Source organism: Thunnus albacares, chromosome 12 (assembly GCF_914725855.1).
Source record: "Thunnus albacares chromosome 12, fThuAlb1.1, whole genome shotgun sequence".
In the NCBI taxonomy this organism is placed as follows: Eukaryota; Metazoa; Chordata; class Actinopteri; order Scombriformes; family Scombridae; genus Thunnus; species Thunnus albacares.
In genome coordinates this window covers 24,338,596-24,356,894 of record NC_058117.1, presented here as the reverse complement: position 1 = coordinate 24,356,894, position 18,299 = coordinate 24,338,596, and the positions used below count along the sequence as shown (strand labels likewise).

The 18,299-nt window shown below is 38.8% G+C and overlaps 1 protein-coding gene across 1 annotated transcript; it reads right to left on the bottom strand.

Annotated features, from left to right (window-relative positions):
- Nucleotides 1-1,630: 1,630 nt before the first annotated feature.
- On the bottom strand, nt 1,631-18,257 carry ncstn (nicastrin). The gene is made up of 17 exons (XM_044368907.1): nt 17,885-18,257; nt 15,787-15,888; nt 15,054-15,177; nt 14,486-14,607; nt 13,751-13,896; nt 12,639-12,783; nt 12,425-12,537; nt 11,204-11,356; nt 10,990-11,094; nt 10,335-10,412; nt 8,117-8,286; nt 7,907-8,009; nt 7,248-7,346; nt 6,736-6,823; nt 6,300-6,463; nt 5,645-5,860; nt 1,631-3,056 (listed from the first exon to the last, which is right to left on the bottom strand). The coding sequence occupies exons 1-17, from the start codon at nt 17,940-17,942 to the stop codon at nt 2,934-2,936; spliced, it is 2,109 nt and encodes a 702-aa protein (XP_044224842.1). The 5' UTR covers nt 17,943-18,257; the 3' UTR covers nt 1,631-2,933.
- Nucleotides 18,258-18,299: the final 42 nt, after the last annotated feature.

Below are 18,299 nucleotides of genomic sequence, written 5' to 3'. Positions count from 1 at the left end.
CTAAACAACTCATTCATTAACGGCCAGATCAACCTCATATGGGGCCATTTGTACTGAATTTGGGCTGAAATTCATGGTAGATTCATTGATTAATTGGTTGACAGAAAATTTATTGGCAAAACAGTTTTGATAACTGATTCATTGTTGATTTTTAAGCCCTCAAATCACTGGTATTAGCTTCTCAAATGTGAATATTTGCTAGTTTTCTATTTATTAAATTCCAAAATGTATAAAACACAACTTTACAACAAATGAGCTCAATATAAACTAAACAAACAATGTCCTAAAACTGGATTTAGTCCCTCTTCAAGACCAGATGAATGGAGGACCTTTCATAGTTCATATTATATTTCAGTTGTGCAAATTTCCAACAAATTTAACGATATACATAATAATTACATAGACTCAAATTATACGGAGTAAACCTGGGAGTCTGAGGCCAAACAGACCCTCAGGGACTCTCGACACTGACCTGCTGGTGATCCAGGATGTTGAATCACTTAATCAGGAAGCACACTGATAAGTAACAAAAATATAAACATAAAAAACTTTTATTTCATACTTTTCTTCTATAACTTACATTAATTTGAATGTTTACTCCATGATTTATGTCACATTATTAAATGACAAAATTCACTTTCACTCTTTTTTAACTGGACTGACCCTCCACTATAAACACTATGTATAATATGTAATACATGGAGTATATTCAGCACAATATAAAATCTATTATACATGTATAATTCTAATTAATAAAAGTATAATTGTAAATCTATATATCTATGTTTTTATGTTTTTACATGACTGTTTTAATAACATATAAGGATCTTTTTTTTTCAACTGAAGTTAGTTTAACAATGAAAATAACTCAACAAAATAAAAAAATGTCTTTATATGTACATTTTATTTACTTAATATTGTCATTTTGTTTCCCCACACTGTAATTCTACTGCTGCTCTGTTTGTCTGGTCTGTATATACAATTATAACACGTGTGTCTGTTTTTGAAGACTCTTCCTCTTCAGATTTTTAGTTTTTCCGTATCTGGATCGAGGGGATTAAGCATCGAGGTTGTTCAATGTTAAACAAACTGAAAAACCATCAGAGGCTCTGAGATTAGTGATATTGGGCTGCATAAACAAAATTAAATACATAAATAAAACTGATTTGACTTGAATATTCAGGATGATTTCTCAACTCAAAAAATTAAACCTCTTAAAAAACTGAACTTTAGATTTAAAGATAAAAGAAAAAAGAAAGAATGGTATGTATTTTTACAATGTTTTAAAAGAGGTCAGTGGTTCCCAACCTGTGGGTAGGGACCCTTCCAGTGGGTCACAAGGTAAATTTGGGGGTCACAAGATGATTTAACAGGATTAGAACCAAGAAGAAACATAATTTTATTGGAGAGTTTTTCCTCTTTAGGCCTTTGAAAGATAAAACTGGATGAAATGTTCACAACTCATGAACATCCTGCTTCATTTTAAAGGGTCATGAGGTCAGAAAAAGTTCAGAATTTGTGATTTAGATAACACGACTAAAAGGTATTATTAGACCTTTTCTGGTTTGCTAAACGTTCACCTCTGGCAGTAATTTCTTCAGGCTTAAACATCAATTATGTGTCTCGAGGCGTCTGTCGACATTTTGTTTATTTTTGTGTTCAATTCAAACCATTATGAAAGAAAAACTGGAAAAGCAATGTTTATTTCTTCATCAAAGGCATCACAATTGGTCATTGATTCCAGCCATCAAATGAACATCCATCATTATAATTAAAACCACTCGTGTGTTGTTGCATCAATTCTCAGACATCATCGTAAAAAGAAACCTTGTGAAAAGGTACGAACCAAAAAAAAAAAAAAGAGTGCACAGCCAGAGTACCAGCGCCTTGTCAGCGTCAAAAACTCCAATTTCTTTTCTCTAAGCAGAAGATTTTCTGACTGGATTTGAAGATTTTGGCAGCTGATCGATATGAAGTGAAGTGTCTTCCAGCCACAGCCGACTCTGTGACACCGAAATGGGTCGAAAACTACAAACGTGTAGTTTAAACGTGTTCTCGGACTGAACAATTTTTTTTTTTTTTTTTTTTGTTGATAATTTTCTACATTTCTGAGGGTTGGTTTTTTTTCACCTTCATAGGAGCCAGAACTCATCTTTATGTTTTCTTCATCATACATTCCCAGATTAATGCAAAACTGTAATTTAAAATTTGACTACTTGTTCTTTGACTCAGAAAGTGGTTTCTTATCATTAGAACTGATTGATAAATTAACTACATGACAGAGAAGACGGCTACAGTATTGCACATACCATCGCAATCCTCATACAAAGTTCCCACACACTCACACACACACACACACACACACACACTCATAATTGTTCGTACACACAGAATCACACGATAGCTGTCGCTCACTCACGCTGTCATTTATATATGCACATGTACGCACACACACGCACACACACACACACACACACAAAATAATGGTCAATGTTTAGTGCCTATCCCATGACACAGTAAACAAAACATTCTCTGACAATAAAAAGAAAAGAAAAAAACAAACCCTAAAAACCAAAGAAATATAAACATCTTTTCCACTCCCAGGGCCCGCTGGTGCCTGACCAGTGTTTTCTGACCCTGATGAGTCCAGATCCATCCAGGCCAATCCAGTCCGGTCCAGTCCTCATGTCACACCTCACCTGAGTGAGTCCATAAACATGGAGTCGTCGTCTTAAAAAAAACAAAACAAAAAAAAAAACAAGAAAAAAACACCCCTCTGCTTCTTTGAATAACCTGTCTGTGTACCTACTGTTGATGTGTTTTTAAAAAAAAACCAAAAAAAAAACCGGTCCATGTCTGCTTGGGATAGAAGTAGTAGTAGTAATAGAAGTAGTAGTGGTCGTGGGTCTGCGTCTCCTCTGAGGGTGTGTGGATCAGTACGTGGCGTTGGTCGGCTCCCTCCCTGAGCTGAAGAGTATGTCGGCCTTTGAGCTCATGAAGTACGTCAGCAGTAGGGACGTTAGCAGCACGCCAACACCCACGCCCAGCGTCAACATCTGAGGGAGGGAGAGGAGGTTTAGCGATAGAAAAATCTACATGGAAAACTTAAAAAAAACGGCTCACCAGCTCCCCTCAGCTTTACGGAGTTTTATATTGAGTTTCAGCTCATTGTTTAACTGTCCGGCTGCAACTTTACTGTTTTGGTTCACTCTCAGTAGTCTCATAGTGTCGTTTTTGGCCGCAGTAGGCAGCTGTTTCCAGAGAAAAAGCTCTAGAAAGCCACTGTACACTACCTGCTCAGCACCAAACAGCAAACAGACAGAGTTAGCAACTAGCTGGTGAACATAGTGGAGCATTTAGCAGCTCAACAGCCAGATATTTCCCTCAGTAGTTGGTAGAGAGTAAAAACAGAGCTAACAGAGAGTGAATATTGGACTTATATTCACCAGCTTGACAGAAACACGACTCCGAATGAAAAATAATGTTGCTCCGTATCAGCTGGATGTGGAAATAAGCAACTGTTTGCTAACAAGTTCAACATATCAGCTTAAAAGGTGACGATATAGCAGTGTTGTGTTCACAACTTGTTTCTGCTGCCCCCAAGTGGCCAAAATATCAGTTAATGCAGGTTTAAAGGAAGCCAAACATACCAGAAGTTATCACATTGACCTTTTAACCTCCAGGTTTCAATTAATTTAACTTTTTCCTCCATCAAATTCTTATTGATATATTATTCTTTTTTTAATGTTTTAATTAATGCAAAACAACAATACAATAAAGCAGCATTAATTGATTTGGCAGCTGTAAACACATCATTGACATTATCACCTTATAATGTTAATATGGCAAAAATATTAGCAAACAGTTGCCTATTTCCACATCCAGCAGACACGAAGCAACATTAGCTTTCATTTGGAGTCATGTCTCTGTACACCTGATGAATTTAAGTGTGCTATTCACTCTCCATCAACTACTGAGGGAAATATCTGGCTTTTCAGCTGCAGTGAAACCAAAACAATGAGCTGAAAGACACTTGAACTACTTAGAGGAGCTGAAGGGGAACCGGTGAATATTATCTGTGGGTTCATCCCTACAATGACTGTAGTCATTTGATACGATGCTGATATAAAAAATATTAGATTAGCGCAGCTTTAAAGCCATTAAAAGGAGAATTTCTGACTCTGGCGCCCCCAGTGGTCGACACTGTAGCAGACTGCAAAACACTTCACTGAGATAAATGGCTGACAGAAACTGCACTAATTTCTTCCTGGATCATCTAATTTTTTCTACATTAAAAAGCTTTAACCGTCAGAATAATTTGAAAGATAACTACATAAAAATTATACACTAAGTGGCTGTAAATGGTGACTTGACAGAGATAACACAGATTATGTCAGATTATTTCTCTATGATGTGGTAATGAACTTGTAGAAGCTTGCTGGAGAGAGGTGATCAATCACTGTCAACATTCAGAAAGATTGATGTTTGTTGTTAAGAGTCCATCCATTGCTGCAGTTTTGGAAACTTTAACTGCTGGTTTAGTCCAGTCTGACTGTTTAAAGCACCACATCTACAAACAATATTGTTAAAAAAAGTTACATCAGAGGAGAAACAACAAAAGAAGACGGATGCTGTTGAAAGGAAGATGCGAGTTTAGTTATTTCTTGCATATAAAGTTGCTGTCAGGCAGCCAAAGATTTCCCATAAACCCTGATATTCCCCAACAAAGAAAAGGCGTCTCTCAACTGCACTGACATGTGATAAAATATCATCTTTGACCAAAAACAAGGGAACAAGATATTAACTGTGGAGAATCTGCTTTTTCAAGCAAGTTTCAAGCCTCTGCAAAGCGATTATCATTCCCTGCAAACACGAACAAAAACAAGCAGCCGCCAGGAAGTCAGGAAATAAAAGCTTGTGATATTCTTCGCTACGAGTGATATAAAGTGTATGTAATTTGAAGTTCATGGGTAAAATATGCATTTTAATGTGAATAACAGATCAAATTTAAATCCCACTTCGCTTTCTTAATAATCTAATAATTAACAGTCTGATTGCACACTGATGGGCTTCCATCAAATCTTATTTAATGCACAAATGGTAAAAAAAAAAAAAAAAAGACATTTTGTGCTAATTGCTCTTCATCAGATTTAATTAGACTCGGTTAATTTAATTAATTGAAGTACAGAAGTGAGTCTTTGAGAACGCTGCTTTCCTAATATTTTCACTTTTCACAGTTTTAACTATTTGGTGCTCTGTTGAGTAATTACCCATGAAAAGGATAATTTGTGCTGGCATCCTACTTGTTAAGGAATCTGTATTTGCTTGATGCACTTAGAAACATATTTGGTGTACAGCACATAAGAATTTAACCAAGAGGGAGTCTGGCTTACAAAAGACTTAGAGCCTAAATACTAAAAATGATTTTCAACATCTATATTTTGATGACCTACCTTCAGTAAACATAAGCCTCGTCATAATTTATGTTGTTTTAATGAGCCACACATTAATCTAGTTTATCACTTTAAATTCCAGACTTGCTACATTATGTGAATCATCAATTAAATCACTAAAGGAAATAACAATCTGCTTATGTGTGTTACATGTATTGTCTTTAACACTGAGGAGTGAAAGGCGGATCTACCTCCAGTTCGTGGCTGGCCACCAGGAAAATGCGTCCTTTGATGGTCTTCCACCTGGACTCTGTCCACGTTGAATAGTCTTTGGAGGTGAACTCTCGCAGCGGGTCGAAGGCCGGGGACAGCGCTTTGGAGAGGCGAACGGTGGAGCGTACGCAGAAACCCTCCCTCTTCGTACTGTTGGGAGGAGCCGCACCTTGGACCCACATGTAGTAGTACAACTGACGGAGGAGGAAGAAAGTTTGTGTTATTATCGTCTTTTTTTATTTGAGGAAACGTGTATCCAAAGGCGAGCTAATGTTGCAATTCCTACTTGTCACCAACAGGAGGCAACACAAGTCACCTTTATTCTTCATTTATCTAGTAAATTTTTATTTTTATATTACAAAATGACATTTTTAAATACATTTTGTCCTCATTTATATCTCATGTAGCCCACCTAAATTTTGATTTGATACAGGTTTTGAGTTTTGTCGACAACTTTTCCCTTTTTATCTTGACTAACTTCCTCAAGTTGTTAATAAAAAAACATGAAATAAATGAGATTTGAGATGCATTCTTGACATTTTGTAGTATAATGTTTATTCCTTGTGCTATCATTTGTCTCAAATTGAATAAACTAAACCTAAATAAATAAAAGAAGATTGCTGTATGTCTTACATGTTTGCTCTCCTTGTCGTTCTCATCTTCTCTCTGGCTCTGGCAGTTTTCCTGGGTGATGTTGATGGTGCTGCCGGTGAAGTTAGCCAGCAGGTGCTGGACCAGGAGGGTTGGTTCGCTGGACTGCTGGGCCACGCCGACATAGAAGTTTGTAGGGTTGTCCTCTGGAAGACGGAAAACAGAACGGTAAAAGATTACACTTAATAGAGTCTCCATCTCAGCTTTCTTAAAACCCCAATATTAAAAAAAGGTCGCTAATTGCCCACATGGCTCTCTTGGGAAGAGTAAATTTACTTAAGTGCAGTGATGACATTTATTATTTCACCCCCAGATCTCTCCTTATTTGATAATTAACCTTGTATTGATAGCAGTTATTTCCCGACTCTGTCATATGGGTGTAGTAAAAAAAAAAAGATTAGCTTATATCTGAACTCACTCAGATGGCTCATGAGGTCTGAAGGGATCATTTGCTGGAACCAGGCGTTATTTGAACGAACAAGGAAACCGTACAGCATTTGGGTCACCTGAGGGAGAGAAAACAGTCAGACACCGATGATCACTTCTTCAAGATAAAAGATGAAGGGGAAAAAAAAGTCATCGATAAGAAATCTTCACAGGAGAGAACAAGAAAAGGTAAACAGAGTGTGTCAAACCTCGTTTTTATCAACTCAAGGACAGTGTCATCCTCCAAAAAAAGCTAGAAATGAAAGCAGCAACCCAATATTTTCCAGACTTCTAAACTGACTTTAAATAAAATAATTATGGGCATTTTAAGACTTTTCTCAGTCTTGCAAACATCATGTCACTACTAAGGTGGAGTAGAAGACAGAGTAACAAGTAGTACAAACTGACATCTACAGTAGGAATAGTGAACTTAGAGTAGAGTTATGTAGCTGTATAGCTTGAAACATGTCTTATTACTCGTGAAATGAAATCCGACAGTCTTACTATTTTAGGGTCTGCGTTGATGTTGCTCAGCTGCGTGTCCACTCCTCCTGCCTGCTTGTACAGAGCTCGAGCGACCATGGTGGCCACCTCAGTCAGAGCCTGAGAGATGAAGAGAAATACAGGAAATCTTAGTAAGAGAAGAGAGTTGAACGCCCGATAAGAACTAACAGTCAGCAATCAATGAGAAGGATGTTAGATGATGACACGAATACCTGCTCCTAAACGTAAGTACAACTATTTTAAGTACGTTTTATGGTTATCAAGTGAATAATAACACTCTTGTTCACTTTTATTTGATTTGTCAAAACAAAAAATTCACATTTTTAAAAAAAGAACAGATCAGTGAGTCATTTGACAGCGAACATGCCCTTATGTTTATGACATCTCTGAATGTGAAGATTTAAGATGCAAACAAGCTGATAAATACGTTCTTTTAGTTTCTCAAACTAAGGAAATACAGACTTAATATAAAATCTACATGGTATTTGTGCTACAAATTGCAAATTTCTGCTGGGTTTTTGTATTTGTTTTCCAGATTTTCACACGTTTTTTAAAAAAATTCAAAATAAACATATTTACAGATTTAAAAAAAAAAGTCTCCAACCACACAACATATTTCTCACATTTTGAACATTGTTAACTGGTGATAACAGCAGTACCTTCGCTGTGTCCGTGACAAACTCCAGCTGCTCCTCTGGCGTCAGGTTTGGTGGGTAAGATATATTCAGGTATTCTGCGTTATCGTACATACTCTCATAGAACCTGCAGAACAGAAAGATAAATTAACAAACGTGACAGTTCTTTGAGGCAACAGAGCCAATCATTATAATTAAACGTGATTAAATGTGTGTTTTAAAGAGATCCTTCACCTGTTGCTGAAAGACGACTGGTGATCCTCGATAACGATGCCAGGGATCGGCCGAGCTCGCAGGAAACGCTGGAAGGATGAGGGCGGGAGCGGCTGAGAGACATTGGGCTCCTGTAGTGTGAAGTTTAAACCTGTGGCGGCCGAGTGCAGGTTGTCAATGAGCTTCCTCACCTGAAACACAAGAATGAATGATTGTCTGTTATTGTGACACTGTTATAATGTCAGATGTCTATTTTAAAGGTGCACTATGTAAGATTTGGCCAGAATTTTAGTTTAAAACATGAACTAAAATTATGAAGAGAATGTGAAGAAATTACAGTTTTGACGTTGTGTCATGTGAGACATATATGTATTGTGTTGTAGAGATATCTACTGAAGTTAGCATGCTAACCAGCTAGCCCCGTTCTGTCCTTTCTTATAATACTGTAGCTGTAGCGCCCAGTCTGCCCTCAGTCCAACACGAGAGGAAGTAGCGCTGCCCCAAGTAACCACGGCAGACATTTTGAGCCAGGCTGAAGTTTCGCTTTAGGACTGTTGATGTCACTTAAGTTTTAATATTTCTTCAGGTGAGCAAGTAACCATTTAGATTCCCAATGTGTGGAATATTTATCCAAATAACGCCTGTTTAGAAATTTGAGCCAACGTTGTTTGGAGACGCCGTTGCTGCAGCTGCTGGCAGGGTGAGACAGCTTCGTCTTCGTAGCATTTTGATATCTTGACAACGAACAGCACAGATTCACTGTAAACAGTAAGCTTTACGCTATACTCAGTGAGTGATAATTCTATGTGTAGTGGTGGTGGTGGGGGTGGGGGTAATGGGGGGACGGTGCTTTCTGTTGATATGCTGCCCCCTATTTGTTTGGTGCAGGGGGCCAAATCTTACATAGTGCATCTTTAAACATGGTTAAAGTTCCAAAATTTGAGGTGAACATATGTAATAATAAATTAACTTTCTCTCAACACTTTGCAATTTTACCTCCTCATGATGATGTCAGATTGTTCGCTCACGCCCACTAACGACCGTTTGTTCTCTACCTTTTGTTACTAACGTTCCACAAGTTGTTAACGTTGTCCACTCGAATATTTCAGATCTAATTTGGGCTTGAACATGTACGGATGTATTTGAGAAGTTTATATTTTGAGTAAAGAACAAGAAGTGAAATCCTACTACTATTGTTTTGTTTATGTAGCCTCCAGGCCAGTATGAGATAAATAAGTATGAGTGTAAATCATGCAAAGATATTCCAGTAGAGCCCCAGAATAAAAATACAGACCTGGAAATGTGCATGATACGTCCCCTTTAAGGGTATTACGTATTTGGTTCCACATCTGTCCCTGTTTCAATCTTAGTGTTTGTTCAATGTGATACAGATTTTTTAGGCTGTTCCTAAGTCCTGCTAAAGACTAAAGGAGACCAGGCTTTTGTGGTCAGGTTACCTCAAAAAAGCCTTTTACTAAAGCCATTTAGCTCCAATATGTTTTATCTGCTCTATTGATTATTTCACCCTTTTTTACTATAATTAAATTATTTTACTGTTGGGTATTATGTCAAATCTCTGCACATTTAGGAGCATGATTTTATTAAATTTTACTGCACTGAATTCTTTTATCTTGGTTCTCCCATGTAAAGCACTTAGTAACTCTGTTTGAAAAAGTGCTTTGTAAATAAATCTTATTATATTATTACTCTGCCACGTATACATGCAAAAGGGTTTCTAATCAGCTTTTTACAACTGCGTATGTGCATGATAAGGGAGCGATAATTACACTGAGCGATGCTTCCTCGTATTTAAAGTAATTCCATCCAAAGTTCAACTGAAACTAACAGAAAGTAGCCTGTAGAAGTCTAAATACATCAGTTTCTACAGCTGAACATTTGACTGTTTGTTGAATTCACGCTGTGAGAAGCTCTGTTCTGTCTGCTCTGACACAGACACACAGACACAACAAAGAAAAGAAAGCAGCCTTTAATGCAAGTCATATCTGTCGACTGCGCTTCCAGAATAAGGTCACGGGCTGCTGCAAAATCCGGTTACTCATCTGCTGCATGTATTTGCAGATTTACAGTAACCAGGTTATTACAGTGCATGTAAACATGTTGCCCTGTTACCTGAGTAACCTGGTTTCTCTGAGTAACCTGGTTACTGAAGCGCATGTAAATGCACTGAATGTGTTGGTGGAGGAATGCTGAAAGAAAAGAGAGGAAACCAAATACAAACCTCGTCATTGACGCTGCTGTTCCTCCTCGACACAGGATCAGAGTGGAGCCACAGTTTGGAGTCAGTACGGAGCCCCACCTAGAGTCAACAAATACAACTGTGACACTGAACATTTAACATGCAGCTTTATAACATTACAATAACAAACCCCAAGAACATAATCTTTACTGATTCTGCTCACAGTGGTAATGCAAAAGATACACGGTACAGATACAATTATTTTGGCATCAACATGTTTCTACCATAACTTTGAAAATTGAGTCATTCTTTATAAGTAATCTTGGTTTAATGGGTCAATAATGTCTGTACTTTTTGGTAACGACTGAAATGCATCCATAGCATTGAATATTAAAACCGGTCCAAAGGGGTCTTGTTTACTTATTCTTTGTGCTTCTGACTTATCATTTCATCGATCATAATTTTGCCAGTTTTAAACTAAATCATTTTGGTGTTGGTTCAGCATCTCAGGTTTAATAATAATAATAATAATAATAATAAAAAGTATAAGAAGAAGAAGAAGAAGAAGAAGAAGAAGGAGAAGAAGAAGAAGAAGAAGAAGAAGAAGAAGAAGAAGACTACTTTTAGTATTCCCTTAAAATCTGGCTGTCTCTGCAGGTTGATACTTACAGTTACAGGAAAAGTGTAAAATACACACCTGTCCAATCTCCAGTACTGAGTGGACATTATCCAGATCCACAGCAAAATTTTTGTTCTCCATATCATAAACCATCCTCGAGCTGCCAATGTAGTCAAAGGTTTCCTGGGGACAAAAATGTATAAAAAAAACATGAGTATGTCTGAATAAGACATTCAGATTTGGCAGGTTTGTCAAGCACAGTGGTGAACACATCAGTGTGTAAAGAACTGACCCCTTGGAAGAAGGTGTAGAGGATGGTGCGGTTAGGCTGGGCCTCCTGGGTGGCGTTACGCAGAGCGTGAGCGGCCGCCAGGAGGGTGACAAACCCTGAGACGCCACTGTCTGCTCCGGGAGCGATGTCAAAGAAGAAAGACCTGCTGTCCAACTGCAGAGGAGAGAAGAAGAGAGGAGGATCCATCAAGCAGAGACCATATGTAGGTAAGTAGTTCAGCTAAACTTGCAATGACCTATTTTTTTTAAATCATCCCATAAATCAAAATGAAGCCACAAACTACACGGAAATCTAGTTTATGTCAAGGAGAATATGAAGAGACGAGCAAGTTTGTGTATTTTACTTACTTCACAGATCAACTACGTGTTTGTAACACATGATAAGAAAGAAATAATGCACTGCTGCCTCACTGGCTTTGCTTTACTAAGACATCTAAAGGGAAAAGAGCCATCATTAATGTAATTAAGGTTATTACTAATGTCTATAAAAGAAGGGAAGACAAAGAACAGCATGTTACTTAATAAAGGTTTAACCTTTCTGTAAATAAAGAGGAACTCGACTGATTGTACACGTTAAGTTAAGTTTAGTTGGCATAGGTAGTACAAGTCATATAATGTGTTCTGTTACTCTGGAGGAGATTTCTATTATTAGAGAAGATGCTTGGTTGCATTGTGGGAAATGTAGGAGCCAACACTTAAAGAGCTTGACCCCTATTGGGGGACTAAAAGTCAGGATATCTCTGCTTCTGCTGCTTTGATTTTGACCATTCTTTAAAAAAAAAAAAAAACTATCTTGCACTTTGTTTGAGGTGACCTATCATCTGACTTTAATGTCAATTTACCAGCCAATCAGGAACAAGCACTGCTAAGGTTTAAATATTCAAATCTGTCTTGATTTAACCGCAGCTGCCTTGTAATCACTTTCAAACCACCGTATGTGTTTTATTCTCATAGCTCTGCTTACAGAAGAAGCAAAGCTCACAAAAACTGTCAGTAACATTGACGTAACCGTGACTGTAACATCGCACGACATAAATTACACAGCGGGACTTCACTTTGACTCTGCTGCGAAGCTTTCAAAGCGAGTGAGATCACTGGCCGTAGAAATGTCAACGGCTTTCATGAACTCGCACGTGCGTCTGAATGCTAATAAGTAACACATGTTGTGCTGTAGTGAAACTCCGCTTTTTATCCCTTTTACTTTAGAAGAAAACAGACTCACCCTGGCCGCCGCTATGACCACACTCTCCCACATCTTGTGGCCCTTGGCTGTGTTGTTGATGGGCTTGGTAGAGGCCCAGACGTTGTAGTCACCCAGTGGGTCACACACCATCTCTACAAGGAGACACAGAACAAGCCCAAATATGGACTTATGTTAGAATCGGTTGTGTGTGTGTGTGTGTGTTGTGTGACATTTATTCGTGTTGTGTAAATACCCGGGCTGATGCTGAAGTTGATGTCGTTCCTCCTCATGCAGGTGGCTGTGTCGGTGACGGCGGACATGTGGGAGTAGAGCTGCATGGCGCACAGCGGGTACTGAGGAGCGCTGCCGTTCACGGGGCGGTTATGGTCCAAGTAACACTGCGGAAGGAGAAAAGCGTTTGCACATGTAACGTATATCTCTTTATATGTGTGGGTTTATGTTTACAGACGGAGAAAACACATTAACGTTAGTGTTTCAACGAATCTCAAATCCTTTTCAATCCTTAAAGCAAGTTAGAGCGTATACAGTTGGCTCTGGTGGCAGGTTTGGGCACAAAAACGCTCTAATTACCACGTCGGAGGCTGAATTTATCAAGTTGACACAGTCGCTGTCGTGGGGATTAAACTAGTTAATGTCAGTTTATAGAACAGTCTACTTTGGCAGGGAGCAACCACATAAACTCATACGAATAAACCCAAATGCAACCTCGAGTCTGAGTGAATGAGAAATGTAGAGAGTCAGAAAACACACCAACACAGCAATGAAAGGAAACTTGAAAGCCGCTGTTCCACCATTATCAGCAAAGCTCAAACAAAAAAAAAAATCAAAAAGCTGAGATAAAACAAAACTGAAAGTCACAGGTCACGTTGAGCTCAGCCGCTCAGCGATGTCAGCTTTAATCTGTGAAACACGAAACCCGCCGAGGAACAGAACCATATGCACGCCAGCGTCGTTGCATCAGAAGAGGATAGTTTAAACCTCTTGTAATATGATCTGTCACATAAAACAGTTGAAAAGCGCTTAATGATTTGTGGGTTTTGACAAATCGTCTCAATATAAATGTGCCACAACATGTCGGCTTCAGAGAGAAAATGATTTTGAGTGCTGCTACAGCTTTCTTGGCTCCGGTCCTAATCTCAACCGTCACTGGGACTCAAGTGGATCAGATTTTTTTTTTTTTTTTGTATCTGCACAGTTTTGGAAATGTAGCCTTTTCTCAAACACCGGAGGCGACTGAAAAAAACTATTTGACCGCCATTTTGTGCAGTGACAATACAGCTGAACAACGCTATGAGTGCAAATGAGATTCACAGACCGAATGTCGGCTCCTGCCGTCGTGTTTACCTGCCGTATGACCTGAGTGTCGTTGTCGTCTTTCAAGGAGAAGATGGGGAAGTCGAACTCCTCGTAGGACAGACCGTTTCCCTGTGGGTTCCACACCGTCACGTTACAGTGAGCCAAGGCTGGGTCGTAGTTCTCTGTATACACCCCTGAGGGAAATACAGAGAGAAAATATCAGCAGCAGCACTAATGAGGGCTCTCGTGAAGTGTGTGTACTGCCTGAACACATTTCTTCAGAGTTTTGTAAATAGACGTAAGCGACAAACAGTCATTAACATCGAGGGTTCAGATTTCCTAAAAAGTCAGAACAGTAGAGGCTTGAAAAATCTGTCTTTAAAAAGTATGAACCCCCCCTTGGACATTTTCCTGCTTTAAACAAACACATTTTTTAACAAAATGAATAAATAAATGAAATCCATCTTTAAAGGCAATGTAGAGCTTTTTGATTGTGCGCCTCAAGCTATTCTTGCCTCTTGCACAGCTAATAAAAATCATATTTGGAGGCACTACGGTCACGCATTGGATTTATCTCCGTGGCAACCAAAGAGGAAGAAACATAAAGCTATCAGACTTCAAATATAAACTGAGGTGTGATGTCGTTATTTGGCGACACTGTAATGTTGCAGAAAATGCTCACAAATAGCTCTGTGCCTTCTGAGAATCATGCGCCTGAGATTCGTCTCTAACTTGTTGCTGGAGCAGTGAGGGACAAGTCTAAGCGTGCAAACCACCACCCACCTGTGTTCTCGTTAGGACAGGTGGTGTGCGGAGAGAAGTTCTCAGCCGGGTTTGTGTTTGGCGCCACGACAGCAACGCCAGCCACCCTGCTGGAGCCGTTCTTCAACTTCATCATGATGGATCTGACAGGCAGCAGACAGTCGGCACGGGACAGAGGAGATGATAGGGGTACAAACGCAGGTCAGACGTGGGTTAGCTTCTTTTGAAACTGTGGTTTGAGTTTCAAGTCGCATTTTCAAAATTTAGTGACTAATTAAAAGTGGATTTATCTGCAGGGTGCTGACGTGATGACCACACACTCATCTACTGATCTAAACAGACTGAAACTTTTCTTCAATGACTGTAATAAATGCCAAAAAACTTGATTACTTTTTGTTTGATAACTTGTCAAAAATAACAACAAATGTTCATCAAGGTGTTATCAGAAGTCAAATGTTTTTAACCTCGTGATTACCGTCGCCTGTGGTGTGATGAACATTCAAAACAAAATCAAAAAAATGAAAGTAAATGAGCACCAGAGGAGCTTTAGATACTCTCTCTGCAGGGTGTGATGTGTTATAAACTGTACCTGGTGAAGAGAGAGGATTCCAGGATAACTGTATAAGGAGGATTGGGACCAGTGCGCAGGACCCAGTCCAGGTTTTCCTCTGACTCGAGCACATGGAGCACACCCACATCACCTGACAAAGAGGCTGAAATCCAAAAGAGGAAATGAAATATCAGCAAACGTGACATCTGGTACGACAGCTGTAACAGATATAAAAAATATCAAGCGAGAGCCTGGATGTCTGCGTGTGTGTGTGTGTCCACCGGGCCTGAACTCTTATCAGAAACATAGAGGAAAGGGTTCAGAGATTAAACGATTTGGTGCAGCAAAGACAAAACTGCTGCTGGTGGGGGTTTTTATAGTTTGACAGCTGAGTACAAGTGTTTGAGCATCCTTTGATACTCAGATATGTATCAGAGAGAATACCACTTTTATCTCAAACTTGTGTTCTTTCATCTCCTTTTGAAATTCACTTCCTTACTCTCACAGCCGCAGAATTTATTAGTGTAGTATCCAAACGAGAACTGTTTCCACAGTAAAACTGCCTGGAGCAACTCCTAATAAAATTCTTTTAAAGCTCTGTTTTTAGTAGATTGTGTAGTGAGCATTTTACTACAAAAACCAAGTGAAAGAAAGACGCTCAGAGGGCTTGAGGACACACACACCGTAACAAGCATTTTTACTTGTCATCGAGATGCATCACAGACACCTGTGACGAGTAGGAGGCATCGCTTTAACCTGTTGCTTTACTCACACTGGCAGCCTATTTGATGAGATGCATTGAGCAGTCGGACACATGGGACGGTGTAATTGAGATGCACGTAAATCTTCTTATCCACTGAATTACAGCCAACACCTGCAAGAGGAAACAACATCTGTAACAACTGCAAAAAGAAGAGCAATATGACATTAAGGCACAGTTATAATAGAGACAGTATTACAGAGTGAAACTGGAAATTATGACACAAATTGGAAGGACTTTAGTTTAGTTTAATTTTTGAATACTTCGCTAGAACAAGCAGGAGCAGATTTGATTGTTTAAGTCTTCCAGTATTCCCATGTTGCTGCGTTTTTGTGTCGTTTTATGTCCTTCACAAATTTTGCTTTGGAAAAGTATCCTTCAACCAGAGCACCAGGGCGCTATAGTTCATGGAAACACTGTCTTTTAATCAGTGACCCTGGATTCAAGCCCAGGTGCACTCATTCTGTGAAGCTGATGTGTCCTTGAGCAAGATGCTGGATCCCTATTGATTCCATATTTGATGTCGTGGGCAAGTGAAATAAAAATGTCCCAATAAATAAAGCTTTTACAAAGCAGGACAACTTCTTAAATCCATCATAAGTTTATCTTTGTGATAGTTTGAAAAGACCAGTTTACCAGGTGTGAATGAAGCTCCTTTTCAGATACTTGTGTCGAAAACACGACAGCTCGTAATTTCAGGTGATTATACACTAGTGAAAACATACATATACATATTTTATTCCATTTCTGCCAAGTCTGATCTGCTAGATGTCACTAAATTCAACACACTATAAGTCAGGATTTAGTACCTGAACTCTTATCAGCCACTGTTCCAACTTTCATTCATCCAGGTTTAACAATTTTTTTTAAAAAGCGTTGCGGATTAGATCCCCCCCTTTTTTCTGACCATTTTCCACCAGAGCACTCAGAGCAACAGCAGTAATAAACACCACTTTAATTCAGACAAAGTGTTATTTTAGTGGCTCACTTGTATGCCGCATTTACCAGATGTTTTTCAGCAATGGAGGAAGTCCCTCTGACCGATATATTATTATATATGACATCATCAGATTATTAATAGTGAAGCATCAGTGTTAAAGCAGCCTGTTACTGTTGTAGCTGCTGGAGGTGGAGCTAGTTTCAACTACTTTATATACAGTTAGCTAGTTTAGTCCAGTGGTTCCCAAACTAGGGTTTAGGCCCCTCCCAAGAGTCACCAGATAAATCTGAGGGGTCGTGAGATGATTAATGGGAGAGAAAAGAAGAAAAAAAACAAAGTTCTGATACACAAATCTGTTTTCAGCTTTTGGACTTTTTCTCTAATCTTTGATTTTTGGTGAAATATTGGATCATTTGAATATTTATTGAAATTAAACCATGAGAGAAGTTTAGAGGGAAAATCACTGTTTGGTGGAGCTGTTAACAACTCATAGACATCTGAAACTACACACTGCTTTTTATAAGAAAATTCAAAAAGGTTGGAAAACACTGGTTTCATTTTTAACAATGTGTTGTATTTTAAAAGCTTGTTATATTATTCACTGTGTCAAATCTTCATCTGAAAAGTAACTGAAGCTGTCAGATAAACGTAGTGGAGTAGAGAGTACAATATCTCCCTCTGAAATGTAGTGAAGTAAAAGTAAAAACTACCTCAAAACTGTACAGTACTTGAATAAATGTTCTTAGTTTCTTTCCACCACTGGTGTTTTAGTGTGAAAGTCAAATTAACGTTAAACTACGGATTAATGAATGTACATTAATCTGGTTTGACGTTGTAACGTTTGATCTGAGCTCCGGGCGGCCGCAGCGGAGAAATCACGAGCAGTCACGCTGAAGCTGAGTCGCTCTTATCAGAAGTAACCGAAAGGACCTCAGAAAAAGCAGTATATGTTCACTTGTTGCCTTTCAGTTGTTGGAAACTGGTCAAGAATTATAACAACAACGATGATTATTATAAAACTTGTGTTTTTAAAAAAAACCGGCACTGTAGATTAAAGCCCAACAGTGACTAGCTTAGCATCCAGCGAGCCCCGAACACAAAGAAGTCCGTCAAGCCAACCGCCGGACGCGGAAACACACTCACATTCATCACCGTTAGAGTACAACTTACCGACGAAAAGACAACAAAATAGCAAATTAATAGTCCATTTGATCGACAGCAAATCCATCTTCCTGGTTTGAAAAAGCAGAAAAACACAACAGGAAGTGTTGACATGGAAATCGTCCGGGTTTAGGAGACTTCCGCTGTTTGGTTCCGCTGCTCTGACAAGGACTTCCTCAAAATGGCAGCTCGGGATTTTTAAGCTTCAGTTAAAGTACAACGTTTGGAAAATTAATTATTTTTCTATCATTATCATTTACGTTATCACATCATTATTACACATGATTTATGTTTCTTCTCTACGGAAGAGGATTAGGGTCATATTTGAGAAATTTGAGTTCTGAGTTTAAACTTAATTAAATGTTTCACGTAGCCCTAATCCTCTCCTGTACTTATCTAATGTGCCTTGTACGTTGAAGTGTTT

What these genes read in the sequence shown, in the direction of transcription:
- ncstn (XM_044368907.1), bottom strand. Translation starts at nt 17,942, where the DNA reads ATGGATTTGCTGTCGATCAAATGGACTATTAATTTGCTATTTTGTTGT. An exon ending in ATTTTGTTGTCTTTTCGTCG is followed by an intron (nt 15,889 to 17,884) that starts GTAAGTTGTACT and finishes TTCCTCTTGCAG; the next exon opens with GTGTTGGCTGTAATTCAGTG. An exon ending in TTGTCACGGACACAGCGAAG is followed by an intron (nt 7,347 to 7,906) that starts GTACTGCTGTTA and finishes TTCATCTCTCAG; the next exon opens with GCTCTGACTGAGGTGGCCAC.